This window comes from Carcharodon carcharias, chromosome 11 (genome assembly GCF_017639515.1).
Source record: "Carcharodon carcharias isolate sCarCar2 chromosome 11, sCarCar2.pri, whole genome shotgun sequence".
In the NCBI taxonomy this organism is placed as follows: Eukaryota; Metazoa; Chordata; class Chondrichthyes; order Lamniformes; family Lamnidae; genus Carcharodon; species Carcharodon carcharias.
This window is the reverse complement of record NC_054477.1, coordinates 160,210,130-160,230,989: the sequence shown is the minus strand read 5'-3', so window position 1 is coordinate 160,230,989 and position 20,860 is coordinate 160,210,130. Positions and strand designations below refer to the sequence as shown.

The 20,860-nt window shown below is 39.9% G+C and overlaps 1 protein-coding gene across 3 annotated transcripts in view; it reads right to left on the bottom strand.

Annotated features, from left to right (window-relative positions):
- The window catches only part of ubac2 (UBA domain containing 2), a 241,499-nt gene that overhangs the window by 114,013 nt on the left and 106,626 nt on the right, over positions 1-20,860 (bottom strand). For all 3 annotated transcript variants that reach the window (XM_041199466.1, XM_041199467.1, XM_041199465.1), the window contains exons 5-6: positions 10,380-10,503; positions 6,516-6,563 (exon numbers count right to left, since the gene is read on the bottom strand). In XM_041199466.1, coding sequence (XP_041055400.1) covers positions 6,516-6,563; positions 10,380-10,503 — 172 coding nt within the window. The remainder of the gene's footprint in view (positions 1-6,515; positions 6,564-10,379; positions 10,504-20,860) is intronic.

Here is a 20,860-nt window from a genome sequence, read left to right as displayed (position 1 = left end):
AGCTATCCCAAACCCCTGCTCTTATCCCATAGCCCTATAATCTTTTCTGCAATCATGTATTCATCCAATTACTATTCTACCTCTCTTTCACGCAGCGCATTTTAGATCTATTTTTTTTCTCATGTCACCTCTTGTTCTTTTGTGAGTCTGTCCTCTGGTTACCTATCATTCTGCTATTGGAAACACTTTCTCCTTACTTACTCTATCAAAGGGTTTTGAACATCTTCATCAAATCTTCCCTAACCTTCTCTGCTCTAAGGAGAACAATCCCTGTTTCTCTCATCTTTACATGTAACTGAAGTCCCTTATTCCTGATACCATTCTAACAAATCTCCTCTGCATCTGTTCCAAGGTCTTTACATCCTTCCTAAAGTGTGGTGCCCAGGACTGGACCCAATACTCCATCTGAGGCCTAATTAGTGTTTGTACAAGTTTAACGTAATTCTTGCTTTTTCACTCTGCCTCTATTTATGAATATAAGGAACCCATAAGTCTTTATACCAGTCTCCTAAATTTGTGGCCTTTCACACACAAAGACTTATGTACGTACATCCTCATTTCTCTCTGCTCCTGCCTCTATCCTGTACTAAGTATACGCACTTAATCCTTTAGAATCAACTATTGTAATTGTGTGAAAGAGTTATTGGAGCAGAGTACATGATGGCTGCAACAGTTAGGAGAACAATCCCAACTTCTCCAGTCTCTCCACATAACTGAAGCACCTCATTCCTGGTATCACTCTACTAAACCTTCTCTGCACTGTCAGGAAGATATAATAATTTTCATAACGTTATTGGAACTTATTATAGAGTAATAGTGGGGTCTGTGTCTATGGGGGTAGGTGTGCGTTTGTGTGTGTGTGTATGTGTGTCAATTGAATTAAAGGCAGCTGGTCTGAAGGCATTGATGTAAGAAGATAAACTAGGTATGAAACGCTAAGTGGGTAAACATGGGTGAAGTTTTACAATGTGAGGTGTAAAAGGAACATTTGCATTTTTAAATAAATCAGGGTAGCTTGAATTCAAAAGAGGGGGTGAAATGTTACACCTAGCAGAAGAAGTTAAGATACAGTGTGTTTATTTTTCCCAAAGATTACTGGTAAAATTAGTACTGTGATAGTTTTTTTTATTTTTAGAGAGGTAAAGTCCAAAGGCATAGTGAAACAAAGGGAATTTGCATTCAAAGGGGAAAATATGTATACAGAAGAGAAGGCTGTGTGTAAGGGCAGGCCTTTTAAGATTTTTATTTTAAGTGTGAAAAGCTTCAGACTGCTGTCTACAAGGAACTGAAACTGAGGAAAACTCACTTTGAATTTGACTGTCCAGGGTGTGTGCTTTGCCTGGGTCTGTTTAAATCTATGTCTTTTACTGTTGCCTGAACAGAGGTATAACTGGGAGTTAGATTATTCAGGGGAGCTAGGAGTTATCATAGTAGTAATTTGTAGACCCATGTATGTGCTTAAAATCATTTCTTCTGTTAATAAATGTTTAATTTAATTTTGTAAAAAAGCAGTAAGATTTGGTGGTCTTATTACTACTGAATTCAAGGCGCGCTTCTCAAAATAAACATACAAATTGCAAAACAGTTGTGGCAGTTGTTTCAAGTTTCGGTTTGGGATTTGAGCAGCCTAGCATTTACAATCGGCTTTGCCATAACAGTTACCTCTGCAAGGCCTGGACATCTTTCCTAAAGAGCAGTGCCTAGAATTGGGCATAACAATCCTGCTGAGGCCCAACCAGTGACTCAAAGACTTAGCATAACTTGTCTGTTTTTGTACCCTGTACCTCAATTTATAAAGCTCAGGATCCCATGTTTTTACTCTCAAGGATGAAGATATCAAATTATCCAGTCAATTTCCTACATTTTGATACAGAATCCCACCCATTTCAATAAACATCAGACATCACTTTCAAGGCCCTTGCCTGAGAGTGCCACAACGGAAAACAATTGACAACATACTTTCTTTCAACTGAAATGTTTTAAAAGTATCATTTCATGGAAAAACAATATTGCTATTTGAGAAAATGCCAAGTCTGACTCAAGCATGCAAACAGAGAGAAATGTATATTTTCAATATTCCAAAAATGTTGAAGCTCTCATCAGGAAGTTTAACCACACACAGTGTTAAGACAATACTCCAATTCTTAGCTCCCGCCACTGTAGTAAATTCTGTGCCCAAACAGATACAGTTGTTTGATTATCAACAAATTATCAGCTCTTGGTGTTCACATTTACCAGTTCTCACAATCAGATCCAGTTATCGGTTGGAGGAAAGAAACAAAGCATCCTAAAAATGTTCCATTTCACTCCATTTAACCTTGTTCCAGCTTCTCTTGTAATTGCTCGCTGTCTAGTGGCTCATGAGGCAGCCTATTTTGCCGTTGTGTTTCCATCCAGCAGATTGTATTGTTTCTATAACAGGGGCACCCTTTATGTGGACAGATCTTTAGACAGACCAACAAGTCCCTGGAAGAGGACTGGTTAGATGTGATAGGGGGATATGCTACACCACTCCCATCGGGATCGGAGAGGGGTTGTGGGGTGGAGGCGGGGAGCGTACATATCCTGCTGGATGTCAACCCAGTATTCAGGAACCAGAAATCTCACTGCCACTTAGCAATAGTGTATGTAGTGTTCTTCCTTAGTACATGCCAGACACAATAACTTGGGAGCAGTAAATCTGCAATAGTAAATCCAGGCCTTGAACTTACACGGTGATACCAAAGTAGGAACGTGTGCTGATAATGGAATTCCTCTGATGACCATTTTAACAATGGTGTTAACTATGAAAACAAATAACTTGCTTCATTTTACCCAATGTGCTAAAAACGTTACCAACTGAGGAGTTTTAATTTCACAAAAAAACAATACTTAGCCTATGCTGGAGAAAGAATGGGTAAATGTACCTTTAGGACAGTGAATTGCATCTACAGGATAACAACAAAAGTAATGTGTATTTATGTAGTGCCTTTAATGAAATAAAATACCTCAAGGTGCTTCATAGGAGCGTTATAAAGCAAACAATGACATTTATGATTTGGCATAAATAGCAAGAATTGGAGTTCTAATTCTAACTAAACCTTGATAAAACAGTGGTGAGGCCTCTGCGAGAATACCGTGTTCAATTCTGGACACCACATTTAGGAAGGATGATAAGGCCTTAGAGAGTGAGCAGAGGAGATTCACTAGAATGGTACCAAGGATGAGGGACTTGAGTGATGTTCGGAGGCTGGAGAAAGATGGCAAGTCTGACACTGAAATGTCAACCTGGATTTTGGAGCTCAAGCCTCTGGTGTGGGACTTGAACACCCAATGTTCTGACTCCAAGGCAAGAGTGCTGGCAACTGATAACTGACACTGTGAACTGTTGCTTCAGCCGTCGCTTTAATAGCTGTATATCACAAAATGGAAGGGAGGGAGGAGCTCAGGAAAAATTACAACCACCAGAGACGAGGTATTGGGCAAATTGCTGGAGCTGCAGGCTGACAAATTCCCAGGTCCTGATAGATTTCATCCTTGGGTCTTGAAAGAAGTGGCTAGTGAGTACTTGATGTGTTGGTTTTAATTTTCCAAAATTCCCTCGATTTGGGGAAGGCCCCATTAGATTGGAAAAAAGCAGGTATTAACTCTTTTCTTCAAAAAGGGAGGGAGGCAGAAAGCAGGAAACTACAGGTGTCATAGGGAAAATGTTAGGAGCTATTATTAAAGTCATTATAGCAGGGCACTTAAATAAATTCAAGATAATCAGGCTGAGTCAAATTGGTTGTATGAAAAGGAAATCATGTTTAACCAATCTATTGGAGTTCTTTGAAGGAATCACATGTGCTGTGGATAAAGGGGAACCGGTGGACATACTGTACTTAGATTTCCAGAAGGCATTTGAGAAGGTGCCACATCAAAGGTTATTGCAAAAATAAAAGCTCATGGTGTAGGGGGTAACATATTGGCATGGATAAAAGATTGGCTAGATAACAGGAAACAGAGGATAGCCATAAATGGATCTTTTTCTGGTTGGTGGGATGTGACGAGTGGTGTGCCACAGGGATCAGTGCTGGGGCCTCAACATTTTACAATTTATATAAATGACTTGGATGAAGGGACAGATGGTGCGGTTGCTTAATTTGTTGACGACACAAAGATAGGAAGGAAAGTAAGTGGTGAAGAGTGAAGATGACATAAGGAGGCTACAAAGTGACATAGATAGGTTAAGTGAATGGGCAAAGATCTGGCAATGGAGTATGACGTGGGCAAATGTGAAATTGTCCATTTTAGCGGGAAAAAAAGTAAAAAAGCATATTATCTAAATGGTGAAAGGTTGCAGAGCTCTGAGATTCAGAGGGATCTGGGTGTCCTAGTGCATGAATCACAAAAGCTAGTATGCATGTACAGCAAGTAATTAGGAAAGCTAATAGAATATTATTGTTTATTGTGAGGGGAATTGAATATAAAAGTAGGAAGGCTATGCTTCAGTTGTACAGGGCATTTGTGAGACCATATCTGGAGTATTATGTACAGTATTGATCTCCTTATTTAAGGAAAGATGCAAATGTGTTAGATGCCATTCAGAGAAGGTGTACTAGACTAATATCAGGAATCGGCATGTTGTCTTACGAGGAAAGGTTAGACACATTAGGCTTGCATCTACTGGAGTTTAGAAGAGTAAGAGGTGACTTGACCAAAACCCTTAAGATCCTGAAGGGTCTTGATAGAGTGGATGTGGAGAGGATGTTTCCTCTTATGGGAGAATCTAGAACGAGGGGTCATGGTTTAAAAATAAGGCGTTGCTCATTTAAGACAGATGAGGAGAAATGTTTTCTCTCAGACGGTCCTGAGTCTTTGGAACTCTCTTCCTCAAAAGGCAGTGGAAGCAGAATCTTTGACGATTTTTAAGGCAGAGCTAGATAGGTTCTTGAGAAACAGAGGGGTGGAAGGTTATCGGGGTAGGCAGGAAGATGGAGCGGAGGTTACAATCAGATCAGTCACGATTTTATTGAATGGTGAAGCAGGATCAAGGGGTCAAGTGGCCTACTCCTGCTCCTAATTCGCACGTTCATATGCAACCAAGGTAAGATTTCTGGAAATGCAACTCCCCTGATGCTGGGAATAGCAATGCAAACATTAAGATCATAAGAAATAGAAGCAGGGGTAGAGGTTATGCACTTTGGCAGGAAGAATAGAGGAGCTGAATATTATTTAAATAGAGAAAGACTGCAGAAGGCTGCAGCACAGAAGGATTTGGGAGTCCTTGTGCATGAATCCCAAAAAGCCAACATACAAGTTCAACAGGTAACAGGGAAGGCAAATGGAATGTTGGCCTTTATTTCAAAGGGAATGGAGTATAAAAATAGGCAAGTTTTGCTAAAACGATACAAGGCAATAGTTAGACCATACCTAGAATACGGTGAACAATGTTGGTCCCCTTATCGAAGGAAAGATATACTGGCATTGGAGGTAGTCCAGTGAAGGTTCACTAGGTTGAGCCTGGGGATGGAGTGATGTACTCATTGGAGTTCAGAAGAATGAGAGGCAACCTTATTGAAACATATAAGATTCTTAGGGGGCCTGACAGGGAGGATAGTGAGAGGTTGTTTCCCCTTGTGGGAGAGTCCAGGGCCAGAGGGCTTAATCTCAGGGTAAGGGGGTGCCTATTTAAAACAAGAGATGAGGAGTAATTTATTCTCTCAGAGGGTAGTCAATCTGTGGAATTCTTTACCGCAGAGGGCTGTAGAGGCTGAATCGTTAAGTACATTCAAGGCTGAAGTAGACAGATTTTTAATCAGTAAAGGAATCAAGGGTTATGGGGAAAAGGCAGGCAAGTGGAGTTGAGGATTATCAGGTCAGCCATGATCTCATTGAATGACGGAGCAGACTCGATGGGCCAAATGGCTTACTTCTGCTCCTATGTCTTATGGTCTTATTTACAGAAAAGATAAATCCAATACAGCTTTTATCCAAAAAGGTGCAGTTGAACACTGCGGATTCCACATGTTGGGGGAGTCCAAAATAAGGGAACATAAATATAAGATAGTCACTCATAAAATCTAGAAAGGATCGTGTGCAGCATAAACACCAGCAAACCAGCCGGGGTGAACGGCTGTCCTGTATATTCTATGTAATGTTCATTTATTTCCTCGTAAATAACCAAATATTCAATACTGTTGATGTTCAAAAGAAATTTTTTGATCTGGTGAGTGCTGAGAATGTGGAACTTTCTATGATATTGAATGGCTGAGGCAGATAACAGTTGAAGAGTAGCTAGATAAGGACATGAGAGAGCACGATAAGCTGATAGGGTGAGATGCAATGGGTGAGAACAGGCTTGGTTTGACAATAAACACTGACATGGATCATTTGGGCTGAATGGCTTGTTGAAAATTCCATATACTTCAGTAAATTCACAACCACAGTACAGCAATCAAGCCTCCAACACAACCATGATAACCTTCAAAGCAATTGATGTAAAATTAAAACTACAGCAAAAGGATTATTTTTAAACAAAGGGGAAGAGTACTTACCAGTCCACTCAAGGCCAAAATCCATATCGTGGTACTAGACGTCAAAAGCTACAAAGTAAAACAAAATATAAGTGGTGAACTGCAGATGAACTACAAATACAAGCCTTCCTTATCAATATTGTATCAGCAATTGCTATTTTTTTTCTCTTCAAAGCAGACTAAGATTAATGCTCATGGTAGCACAAAGGAGATCAGAGAGACATGTAAGGTACTAGGGGAATTTAATTACACAAATATTGATTGGGATAATCTTAGAGTAAAGGGAAAGAGGGGAGGAATTTCTGAAATGTGTTCAGGAGAACTTTCTTGACCAGTATGTTCTTGACCCAACTAGGAAGGAGACATATCTGGATTTGGTGCTGGGGAATGAGGTGGGCCAAGTGGATCAAATGCCTGTGGGAGAACACTTGGGTAGCAGTAATCACCTTATCATAAGGTTTAGATTTGTCATGGAGAAGTGCAAGGGGCAATATAAAGTTGAGCTGCTAAATTGGAAGAGAGCTAACTTCAATGGGATAAAAGTGGATCTAGCCAAGGTAAAATGGAACCAAAGACTGAAAGGAGAAACTATAACAGGGCAATGGGTGATCTTTAAGGGGGAGATTTTTCAGGTACTGGCTAAGTACATGCCAACAAGGTAGCGGACCCAATGCCAGGGCTTGTTGGATGACAATGGAGATAGAGGACATGATGAAACAAAAAAAAAGGGTGTATGATGCAAGCAAGAACCAGGCCCAATGCAATAAGTTGAGTGGGGAAGTGAAGAAGAAAATAAGACTGGCAAAAACAAAATATAAGAATAGAATGGCAGTTAAAATAAAATGGAATTCAAAAATCTCTTGCCAGCATGTAAATAGTAAGCAGGTAGCAGAGGCACAGTGGGGCTTATTCGAGATAAAGAGAGTGATATATGCTTAGATGTGCAGGGCAAGGCTAGGATACTTAACATGTACTCTGCATCAGTGTTTACTAAGGAAAAGGATATTGATAAAATATAAATAGAAGTGGAGATGGCAGAAGTAATAGGTGGTGTGAAAGCTACTAAGCAGGATATACTAGAAAGGCTGACTATGCTGGGAGTGGAGAAGTCATCTGGTCCAATGGCTTGTACCTCGGGTTGCCGAGAGAAGTGGGGTGTGAGGTAGGATTACCTAAATCTCCCAATCTTTCCTGGATCCAGGAGAGGTACCAGAGGATTGGAGAGTGGTAAATGTGACACCCTTGTTCAAGAAAGGGTTCAGTCTGCTCAGTTCACAAGCATGACCTTGAGCTTTTGGTTGCTTGGCATTTTACTTCTCCACCTTGCTCTCACTCTCACATTTCTGTCCATCACCTGCCACAACGTTCCCATGAAGCTCAACACAAGCTCAAAGAACAGCACCTTATCTTCCAATTAGGCACTTTACATCTTTGTACTCAGTACTGAGTTCAACAATTTCAGACTATGAACTCTGTCCTCCATTTTGATTCTATGTGTTTTACCATGTATGCTGGTCTTAATCTTGTTTTTCATGTTTTTGCTTTCGGATAGAGCTGTTCATTATTCTGCCATTCACACTCACTCCGGACAAATGCTTTGTTTCTTTACTACAAACATTGCCACTTCCTTTGCCTTTTATTCCATGACATCTTTGTCATTTAATCTCTCCTGCCCTCTACCCTGTCCCTGACCTTCCTTTTTGTTCTTCCACCCCCTCCCCGCTTTCAACGGCATGAAACTCATCACATTTCTACCTCCCTTCAGTTCTGAAGAAGTCATTCGACTCGAAACATTAACTCTGTTTCTCTCTCCACAGATGCTGCCAGACCTGAGTATTTCCAGCATTTTGTTATTATTTCAGATTTTCAGCATCTGCAGGATTTTGCTTTTATATAAGTAGCAGATGGAATTTAATACAGGGAAATGTGAGGAGATTTTGGCAGGAGGGATAGGGAGAGACAGTACAGATTAAATGCTGCAGTTCTAAAGAATATGCAGGGACAGAGGGACCTGGGGGTGCATGTGCATAGATCTTTGAAGGTGGCAGTACATATTGAGAGAGTCCAGGTTAGCAAAGCATATAGGATCTTGGGCTTCATAAGTACAAAAACAGGGAAGTTATGCTGAATATTTTTAAAGCTCTGGTTAGGCGACAAGTAGAGAATTGTGCCAAGTTCTAATAACACATTTTAGGAAGGATGGGAGGGTCCTTAAGAAGTTGCAGAGGAGATTCACCTGGATGGTCCCAGGGATGAGGGATTTTAGCTACAAGCTTAGATTATAGAAGCTGGAATTGTTCTCCTTGGAGTAAAGGAGGTTGAGGGGAGGTTTGATAGAGTTGTACAAGATGATGACAGGTTTAGATAAGGTAAACAAGGAAAAATTGCTTCTATTAGTTGGTGGGACAAGCAATAGGGGATTAAGATTTAAAGTTTGGAAACCAGATATGGCGGGGGATGAGAGGAAGAACTTTTTTTATGCAATAAGTAATAATGACCTGGAACTCGCTGCCTACGAGAGTGGTGAAAGCAGAGACGATCAATAATTTCAAAAGGAAATTGGATGGACAGTTGAGGGAAATAAACCTGTAGGGCTACAGGGATAGAGCAGTCGAATGGGACTGACTGGATTGCACTAGAGAGCTGGAATGGACTTGATGGGAAAAATGGCCTCCTTCTGTGCTATTATGACTTTAATTCTTGGGATCAGGCCAATTCCACGTTGAGAAAGGAGCAGACCATAGGGAGAAGGATGGGATCAAGCTGGAACTTCTTGTTCAGTGGCTATTTTGAATCTGAGTCATCAATTATCAAGTTGCCAATTTGGCACTTGATGAATCCCACTGACCTCCTGTGTGGCTCACAGTTTGTAGGCATGGAGGAGGTTACAGGGATAAGGAGAGGTGAGGACATGGAGGGATTTGAAAATAAGGATCCGAATTTTAAAATGGAGGCACTGCTGGACTCTTAAACCAATGTTGGTCAGCAAGCAGAGTGGTGATAGGGAATGGGACTCTGTGTGAGTTAGGACATGGGCCAGCAGATTTTTGGATGAGCTCAAATTCATGGAGTGTGCAAGGTGTAATAGTGCAAGTAAGAAAAGGAATGACAAATGAAATAAAAGACTGGGTGCTGTTAGAGAGAGGGAAGTGAAGATTAATCTTGAGGCTGGGTGAAGAAGATGGATTTTACGCAGTAGTGACACCAGTGGTCGGTGAGGTGTAGTGCACCACTAAAGAGATATCAGTGATCATGAGTAGATGTGAAATAGGACGGATGTTTACCACCTTACAATGTCTCAGCATTTCATCAGTCTTTCCACTGAACAAGCTATGTACAGAACCTGTTTCTTCAATATTTCTATCAACTGTATCATTCCATTCAAGAACCCTCCTGGAGCTACCTGCTTTTATTCAGTATATCTCTTCACTTTCTCCGATTGTACCAATATGACTACACTTTCTCGTTTTCCAGATCTAAAGAAGGGTGTGTGCACTTGAAATGTAAACTCTTCACAGAAGCTGCCTATCCTGCTTTATGTTTCACTTTTGATAAACACTTTGTCTCTTTAAAGTGTGAAACCGTCTTTCACAGGATGCATGAAAATGCACAAATAATTTGTCCTATAAAGGAGAATTCTGGGTGGCTGAGAATTCTGTGAAAGCTGAAGAACTGAGAGAAAATGGCAGGAAGGAAAAATGAGGGACTGAGAGTCTCTCTACTACCAACAGGCAAATCAATGCCATAATATTGATATTACCTACGTAGGCACCAGTTCAGCATTTTGATCATGAAAGAGATTTATATTGAGAAACATCAGTCCAAATTTCAAATCAAAACACATCTTCCCTTACCAACATGCCACTGTTACAATCGTATACATACCTGTAGACCCACAATGTAGACCAAGGTCTTGTTTGTTATGGAAAACCTGCCCAGGATTTGCGTCACTTGAACACTTGGAATGGAGAAGTAGAAAGGCACGAACAGTGCAAAGATGGGGCCCAGACTAAGAAGAAGGAGGAAAAATAGCCACATTAATTTTGTTTTCCATTCATTCATGGGATGTGGTCACCACTGCCAAGACCAGCATTTATTGCCCATCCCTGATTGCCCTTGAGGAGATGAGCCACCTTTTTCAGTACCAGTGGGTGGCTTGGTAAGCTATTTTGCAGGACGGTTAAGAGTCAACCATAATGCTGTGGGCTGGGAGTACATGTAGGCCAGACCAGGTAAGGATGCCCTAAAAGGGAGGCAGTGGCATAGTGGTATTGTCACTGGACTAATAATCCAAGGTAATGCTCTGGGGACCTGGGTTCAATGGTGAAATTTGAATTCAATAAAAAAAAGGACTGGAATTAGAAGTCTAATGACGACCATGAAACCATTGTCAATTGTCGCAAAAACCCATCTGGTTCACTGATGTCCTTTAGGGAAGGAAAAATATGACTTCAGACCCACAGCAATATGATTGATTCTTAAATGCCTAGCAAGCTACTCAGTTCTCAAGGGCAATTAGGGATGGGCAATAAATGTTGGCCTAGCCCATGAACGATTTTTTAAAAAAGGGGCATTGGTGAACCAGATGGGATTTTACGACAATCCAGCAGTTTCATGTGACGCTAACTTTTTATTTCAGGTTTATTTAATTGAATTTAAATTTCACAGCTAATGGGGTGGCATTTGAACTCATGTCTCTGGATGTTGCAGGCTTCTGGATTACCAGTCCACTTACGTAACCACTATGCAACTGTATCCACATCTAAATTCTAAAAATCATAGAATCATGGGAATTTGTGTCAAATCTTGCACACTTTAACAATTTTCCACAAGCATTTCACCTAATATTTACAATGGAAGCAGATTATTAATATACACTGAACAGCTTTCTAAAGGCATTGGGATAGGTTTTCACCTTCACAGCATGGGTGTTAACCTAGCCGACGGAATCACACCACACCCTTCAAAGAACTCATCTGATGTTACTCCTGTTGACGCAAATTTAACGAAAATTAAATGGGTTATGAGCTAATAGAAGTTTTTAAGATAATGAAAGGAGTTTGAAAGGGTAGATGCAGAAATAGTTCCACTTGCGGGCCAGTCCAAACCTAGAAGAAATGAGATAGTCACAAATAGTGACTAGCGCTGAGAATGAGGAACTCACTACGAGAGGGATTGGTTGAGGTGAATAGCAGTTAAGGGGAAGCTAGATAAACATGAGGGAGAAAGGAATAGAAAGATATACGGAGAAGAAAGATGGAGGAGGAGGCTCGTGTGGAGCATAAAAACTGGCATGGGCCAGTTGGGCGGAATGGCCTGATTCTGTGCTGTACTTTCTATGTCAATATTTTGATTCTGTAAATTTGTGCTGACTTGAGTTAATAATGGTGTTATTTAGTCAGAAAGTACCCAAGCTCAAAAGACCATAACAATAAACAACAAACATAATACAAAACACAGACATGGATCTAACCATTGGTTGAAATCATTGAAACCATCATAGGAACATAGAAAGTAGGAGCAGGAGTAGGCCATTCGAGCCATTGAGCCTGCTCCGCCACTCAAACAGATCACAGCTGATCAGCTACCTCTTGCTCCATTTTTCCCACTATCCCCATATCCCTTGTTGTCATTAGTATCCAGAAATCTATCGATTTCTGACCTGAACATGCTTAATGACTTGTCAAGAAGATATAATCATTCTTATAACGTTATTGGAATTTATTGTAAAATAGAGTAATAGTGGGATACATCCGTGTCTGTGTGTGTGTGTGTGTATGTGTGTGTGTGTATGTGTATGTGTATGTGTATGTGTATGTGTATGTGTGTGTGTGTGTGTGTGTGTGTGTGTGTGTGAGAGAGAGAGAGAGAGAGAGACTTAAGTGAATTAGAGACAGTGAGTCTGGGTGTTTTGATCTAAGAAGATAGGTTAAATTTGAAATGTTAATTAGATAAACATGGAGAAGTTTAGAAACATAGGTATTAAGGGAACATTTGCATTTTGAAATACACCAGGCTAGATTGTTTTCAAAGGAGGGGTGAAATGTGTCACGTAGCCAGGTGAAGTTTATTTTTCCCAAAGATTAATGGTATAACTTAGTGGTATGAGAGGGTTTTATTATCAGGGAGATAGAGTTCAAAGACACAGTGAAACAATGGGCATTTGCATTCAAATAGGAAGATATGTATAAAGAAAGAGCAAGGGCTGTGTGTAAGAGAAGGCATTTTTAAGATCTTACAAATGTGTGAAAAAGCTTCCATCATCTATGCCTCAAGCTGCTGTCTTCAAAGGACTGAAGTTAAGAAAACTCACTTGGAAGTCGACTTGTTCAGGGTATTTGCAGAACACCTGCGGTCTGTCCGCAAGAATGACCCAAACCTCCCTGTCGCTTGCCATTTCAACACTCCACCCTGCTCTCTTGCCCACATGTCTGTCCTTGGCTTGCTGCATTGTTCCAGTGAAGCCCAACGCAAACTGGAGGAACAACACCTCATCTTCCGACTAGGGACTTTACAGCCTGCCGGACTGAATATTGAATTCAACAACTTTAGGTCGTGAGCTCCCTCCCCCATCCCCACCCCCTTTCTGTTTCCCCCTTCCTTTTTTTTTCCAATAAATTATAAAGATTTTCCTTTTCCCACCTATTTCCATTATATAATAAAAAAAACCCCACTAGAGCTATACCTTGAGTGCCCTACCATCCATTCTTAATTAGCACATTCGTTTAGATAATATCACCAACTTTAACACCTATGTGTTCTATTGTACTATTGTCGTTGACATTTTTTGATGATCTGCTTCTATCACTGCTTGTTTGGCCCTACAACCACACCCCCCCTCCTCCACCTCTCTGTCTCTCTATCTCTCCGCCCCCCACACACACACCTTAAACCAGCTTATATTTCAGCTCTTTCTTGGACTCGAACTCAAGTTCTGTCGAAGGGTCATGAGGACTCGAAACGTCAACTCTTTTCTTCTCCGCCAATGCTGCCAGACCTGCTGAGTTTTTCCAGGTAATTCTATCAATGTTTCTTTGCCTGAGTATTTTAAAATCTATGTGTCTTACTGTTGCCTTAACAAAAATGTAACTGGGAGTTAGATTGATTAGGGGATTTAGAAATTACCATTGTAGTAATTTATGGATCTTTTTATTTATTTAAAGTCATTTCTTCTTTTTTTAAATTCATTCACAGGACATGGGCTTCGCTGGCTGGGCCAGAATTGATTGCCCATCCCGAGCCACCCTTTAGAAGGAATGAGCAGCCTTCTTGAACTGCTGCAGTCCATGTGGTGTAGGTACACCCACAGGGCTGTTAGGAAAGGAATTCCAGGATTTTGATGCAGCGACAATGAAGGAACTGTGATATATTTCCAAGTCAGGATGGTGAGAGACTTGGAGGGGAACTTCCAAGTGGTGGTGTTCCCAACTATCTGCTGTCCTTGTCCGTCTAGATGGTAGTGGTCGTGGGTTTAAAAGGTGCTGTTGAAGGGGCTTTAGTGAATTCCTGCAGTGCATCTTGTAGATGGCACACACTACTGCTACTGTGCATCAGTGGTGGAAGGAATGAATGTTTGTGGATGTGGTGCCAATCAAGCAGGCTGCTTTGTCCTAGACAGTGTCAAGCTTCTTGAGTGTTGTGGGAGCTGTATTTATCCAGGCAAGTGGGGAATATTCCATCACACTCCTGACTTGTGCCTTACAGATGGTGGATGGGCTTTGGGGAGTCAGGAGGTGAGTTACTCGTTGCAAGATTCCTAGCTTCTGATCTGCTCTTGTAGCCACACTATTTATATGGCTAGTCCAGTTCAGTTTCTGGTCAGTGACAAGCCCCAGGATGTTGACTGTGGCAGATTCAGTGATGGTAATGCCATTGAACATCAAAGGGCGATGGTTGGATTCTCTCTTGTTGGAGATGGTCATTGCCACTTGTCAGCCCAAGCCTGGATATTTTCCAGATCTTGCTGCATCTGGACATGGACTGCTCATTGATGAATCACAAATGGTGCCAAACATTGTGCAATCATCAGCGAACATCCCCGCTTCTGACATTATGATGGTAGGAAGGTCATTGATAAAGCAGCTGAGGATGGTTGAGCTGAGGACACTACACTGAGGAACTCCTGCAGTGATGTCCTGCAGCTGAGATGACTGACCAAAAACAACAACCATCTTCCTTTCTGCTAGGAATATTTAATCTAGTTTTGTGAAAATCTATAAGACTTGGAGATTTTATTACTACCAAATTCGGGGCATGCATCTCAAAATATATACAAATTTCAAAACATGTTGCGGCAGTTGTTTCAAGTTTCTCTCTGGGATTTGGACAATTCAGAATTTACCATAGGCTGCGCCATAACATAGTTGCGGGCTCTTTGCGGGATATATTTGAAATTCCATGATTTTTTTTGGAGTTGGTGACCCTTAAGGTTCCGAGTACGAGAAGCACTCTGAATTCAAGAGTCGGGGTGAGGTTTCTTGTAGTGGTGAGACTGCAATATGGCTTTGGCCGTTGTCAGAGTTGTTTGGGATTGAAGTTATAACTTTGGCTGGTTTACAAATTGTAACTAAAGTTACTGGAATTGGCAGGTAAATTATAATTGGGGTTTCCTGCGGGGGATAAAAAAGCAGATATAATTGAAGGTATAGCACAGCATTTAAAGTTGGAAGTAATACCAGACACTAGTGAGTCACAGCTGGAGGTAATGCGACTTCAGCGTGAAATGAAGAGGCTTGAATTTGAACAAGCAAAGGAACTGAGAAACATGAATTGGAGGCAAACGATAAGGGAAAAGAGTTGGAAATGAAAAAAAACTGGAACGAGAGGCAGCAGAAACAAAAGGGAAAAAGAGAGAAATGGAAAAGGGGAAACTTGATCTCCAGAGGGAAAAGTTAGCAATGGAAGAGAGAATGAAGGAAAGAGGCAGAGAATATCAGCTTTAAAGGCTAGAAGTTAAAAAAGAGACCTCAGATTCCGAGAAAAATTCTGATGATGAAAATAACTTTAACCTAAAACCCAATGGGGAGATGTTCAAATTTGTACAAGCTTTTCCAAAGTTTGAGGAAAAAGATGTTGAAGCATTCTTTATTTCATTTGAGAAGATAGCTAAACAGATGAAATGGTCACAGGGAAACTGGACATTTTTGTTACAATCCAGGTTGGTGGGTACAGCACGTGAGGTATATGCTTTGCTGTCAGAAGAAATGTCAGTGAATTATGATATGGTAAAAAAGGCTATTTTGAGTGCATATGAATTGGTTCCTAAGGCATACAGGCAGAAATTTACGATATGAGAAAACAGCCTTGGGAAAATTTATATTGAGTTTGAAAGAGCAAAACAAAGTAATTTTGACTGGTTGATAGAGACAATATATGCAGCTCTTAGAGAAGTAATTCTTTTGGAAGAATTTAAAGATTCAATTTCTTCGGTTGTGAGAACTCGTGGAGGAACAGAGGGTTCAAACAGTAAGATGAGCAGCAGAGGTAGCTGATGATTATGAGTTAGTTCATAGAGCTAAACCTTTTAATTGTCACCCTTTCAAATCGGAAAACGATAGAAAGTGTGAAGGTGAAAGGAAGGTGGGTAGTCAGGGAAGAGACGGAGTAGGTGGAAATTCCCAGGAGGTTTTTTTTCCCAGAATAAAAAGGTGCTGAGGGTAGAAGCAGCATTCAAAAATTGAAATGGTTTCATTGTAATAAAGTTGGACACACAAAGTCAGTATGTTGGAAATTGCAGGGAAAATCGGTTCGAATTATGGGGGTACAGAAAAGTTCTGGAAGTAAGAGTACTGTACGTTCTGAGGTTTAGGCACAGGAAAAACCAGTGGTTCATGTACAGATAAAACAGGAAGAATCAGTGATTGGTAAAGAAGTGGGAATCTGTTCATAATTTAACCAAGAGTGTTCAGAGGAACAGGTTGCAGAAAAGTTGAGAGATTTTTTATGTGCAGGGAAAGTCTTTCCATGTGTACAGGGTGGAGTAGATAAAGACGTTAAAATTTTAAGAGACACGGTTAGTCAATCCTTGATGTTATGGAATAGTAACATTTGTTGTTCAGAGGGAGTATTGTAGGAACAGGTGGACTTCATTAAGATGCTAAACCTATTCCATTGTGGAAAATAAATGTAAAGAGTGAGTGGAAAACAGGTGATGTGACTGTTGGAGTGGTGGAAAAATTGCCCATTGCAGCGGTTCAATTTATTTTGGGTAATGAAATAGCTGGATCACAAATGTAGGTGATGCCTATGGTAGTTGAGCAGCTTGTAGAAGAGTTTTCAACAGCAGTGTTACAGACAGAGCATGCTGGATTGTTTCCAGATTTTGTGATAATGAGCTCACAGGCTCATAGGTTAAAAGAAGGAAAACAGGAAGGACAGGGAGTTCAAAGGCTGGAATAAGGTGTTAAAATCCAATTAACTGATGCTGTGTTTGATTACATTGTTCAGGAAGGCAGAGCAGAACTGGACAGTTCAGCTGAAGTGTTTAACTCAAGACAGTTAGTGGAATTACAGAAAAAAGATTTACAAATACAACATTTATATTAGAGAGCTTAAACAGAAACAGAGGCAAAATGCATTCCAGACCTTAAGGGTAATATTTTAATGAGAAAATGGAAGCCATATCATATTTCAGCAAATGAAAGCTGCAGGGAGGCAGATCAGATTGTTATCCTATTTGAGTATAGAAATGAGAATCTGAGGATAGCTCTTGAAATTCCAATGGTGGGGGGGGGGGGCATTTATGAATTAGAAAGACACAGGTGAAGATGCAGAATCATTTTTATTGACCTGGATTGTGCAGGGATGTAGTCAAATTCTATAGAACATGTCACACATGTCAGGTGATAGGGAAGCCTCAAGCAGTGATTAAGCTGGCACCTTAGTTCCAATTCCAGCATTTGAAGAGCCTTTTACTATGGTCATGTTTGATTGTGCAGGACCCCTCCTTAAGACTAAAAGTGGAAATCAGTATTTAATAACAATAATGGATGTGTCTACCAGATTTCCTGTAGCAATATCTTTGAGAAACAATACAACAAAGAAGATTGTGGAAGAGTTAACTATTTTTTTTTACAAGAAATGTTTCACCTAAGGAATGCAATCAGATCAAGGTTCAAATTTTATGTCACAGCTGTTTAAGGAAGTAATGAACAGTTTGGGTACAAAACAATTCAATTCAACAACTTATCATCCTGAGTCAAAAGGGGCTTTGGAAAGATGGCATCAAACTCTAAAAACTGATGAGAGTGTACAATCAGGGTTGGCCAAAGGATTGGAATGGAGGAATTCCATTCTTGTTGTTTGCTATTAGGGATGCTCCTAATTCATTGACTGGTTTTAGACCTTTCGAACTAGCCTATGGTCAGGAGGTAAGAGGACCATTGAAATTGATTTATGAGAAATTGGCAGGTCAAAATTCAGAAACTACTTTCCTGGATTACATATCAAACTTCAGAGAGAGAATAGGCAGAGCATATGAATTGGCCATGGAACATTTAAAGATATCACAGCAAGTGATGAAAGTGAAAACAGATAGGAAGACTACAGCTTGTAGTTTTGTTGTTGGGGAGAAAATGCTCGTTCTGTTACCAGTATTAGGTGACTCATTAAAGGCAAGGTTTAGTGGGCCTTATAGGATTGATAGGAATTGAGTGAAGTAAATGATTTAATAAATACTCCAGATTGAAAAAAAAGCAGAGGCTGTGTCATGTAAATATGTTGAAAAAGTACTTTGACAAGGAAGAAGTCCAAAACGAGGTGTTAGTGGGAGTAGATAAAGAGAAAGAAGTACAAATGCATGATTCTGAAATTGAATTTCTTTTAAACTGGATAATGAGGACATACTTGAAAATTTAAATGTAACATTGAGTTACCTTCCAGACAAGTGTCAAAGTGATTTGGAAAAGCTATTGCAGTCACACAAACCTATTTGTGGAAATAAATTTGGGAGGACAGACTTAACTACATATGATGTGTCTGTAGAAGTTGCATCTTTGGTAAGGCAACATCCTTATAGATTAAATCCAGCAAAGTTATCACAAGTACAGAAAGAAATTGACTTCATACTTCAAAATGATACAACTTGAGTCTCGTTGCAGGAATTAGCGTTTGCCTATGGCACTGGTACCGAATCTGGATGGAACACAAAGACTGTGCGTGGATTATCGAAAGGTGAATGACAAAAACTGATTCATATCCTATACCATGGTTGGGCGATTGTATTGAGAAAGTGGGGCAATCAAAATTTATCACAAAGATTGACAAGTATATTGACATGTACCGTTATCGGAGAAAGCAAAGGAGATATCGGCTTTTGTGACACCAAATGGCCTCTATCAGTTTAAGGTCATGCCATTTGGTTATGCAGAATGCACTTCCGACATTTCAGAGACTGACAAACAAAAGTAATTGCATGCCTAAGCAATTGTGCTGTTTACATTGATGATTTGATAGTGTTTAGTCCTTGTAGGAGGAGCATTTACAACATCTGGAAGAATTATTTATTCGATTACAAGAAGTTAATTTGGTGATGAACTTGGCTAAAAGTGAATTTGCAAAAGCACAAATTATGTATCTAGGCCATACCTTTGGGCATGGTAAGGTGACTCCAAGAGATGTGAAAGTCAAGGCTATCATGGATTTCCCAGTGCCTACAACAAAACAAGAAGGTTTGAGATTCCTGGGCATAAGTGGGTTTTATCGGAATTTTGTACCAAATTTTAGCAGTGTGGTTGCTCCACTGACTGAACTATTAAAAAAGCACAAGTAGTATCAATGGATGCAGCAGTATCAGAAGGCACTTGATAGTTTGAAAACTGTATTAACTACAACACCAGTTTTGACATACCCAATTACGCCAGGCAATTTTAGTTGGCTGTTGATTTAAGTGTTGTAGGAATTGGGTCTGTACGGTTACAAAATGATGACACTGTAATTGAAAAACCAATAGGGTACTTTTCATGGAAGTTGAATGCACACAGAGAAGATATTCAACAATCGAAAAGGATAGGTTGGGTTTGGTGTTAACATTGCAGCATTTTGAAATCTATGTGGCAAACAATTAGTCAGAAACAATTGTTTATACAGACCACAATCCTTTCGAGACAGAAGTGCAAGGCTATTCAGATGGAGTTCTTGCTGCATCCATTTAATCTACAGGTTATACATGTCACTGGACGAGAGGATCTGATTGCAGGTGCTTTATCAAGAATTTGAGGCTTAAAGGGAAAATTGGACATTTAAAAACCTGGACTCTGAACTGGAATGATGTCTGTTGATGCAAACGATTTGTATATATATTGATATGTTAATGCATGCATCTGGTAATGTAATAAAGTATATAGAGAAGTATAGGAGATAGTAATAAGATGGGTTAATAAAAATGAGGCCATCTTTTAAAATTATGACGGTTCATTTTTTAATACGGAGGGGGATGTCAAGAATATATAATAATTCTTATAATGTTATTGGTAAAATAGTGTAATAGTGGGATGAGTCTATATGTGTCTCTGTATGCGTATGAGGTTTAGTTGAATAGAGGCAGCCGGTCTGGGTGTTTTGATCTAAGAAGGGGGGTTAGGTTTGAAATGTTAATTAGATAAATATGGGGAAGTTTAGATATATAGGTGTTAAGGGAACATTTGCATTTTGAAATAGACCAGGCTAGATTGTTTTCAAAGAAGGGGTGAAATGTGTCACCCAGCCAGGTGAAGTTTAGAAACAGTGTGTTTATTTTTCTTAAAGATTACTGGTAAAACATAGTGCTAGGAGAAGCTTTTATTATCAGGGAGATAAAGTCCAAAGACATAGTGAAACAATGGGTATTTGCATTCAAAGAGGAAGATATGTATAAAGAAGGAGCAAGGGCTGTGTGTAAGAGAAGGAACTTTTAAGATCTTACAAATATGTGAAAAAGCTTTCAGCAACTATGCTTCAAGCTGCTGTCTTCAAAGGACTGAAGTTAAGAAAACTCACTTGGAAGTCGACTTGTTCGGGGTATCATGTTTCTTTGTCTGGGTCTTATAAAATCTGTGTCTTACTGATGCCTTAAAGAAACCGTAACTGGGAGTTAGATTGATTAGGAGATTTAGAAATTATCATAGTAATAATTTGTACATGTATTTATTCAAGTCATTTTTTTCTATTAATAAATGTTTAATCTAGTTTTGTAAAAACCTATACGACTTGGCGGTCTTATTACTACTGAATGCAGGGCACGCATCTCAAAATGTATACAAATTGCAAAACAAGCTGTGGCAGTTGTTTGAAGTTTCCCTTTGGGATTTGAACAACTCAACATTTACCATCAGCTGTGCTGTAACAGACTGAGCTTCCACAGCCCTCTGGGGTAGAGAATTCCAAAGATT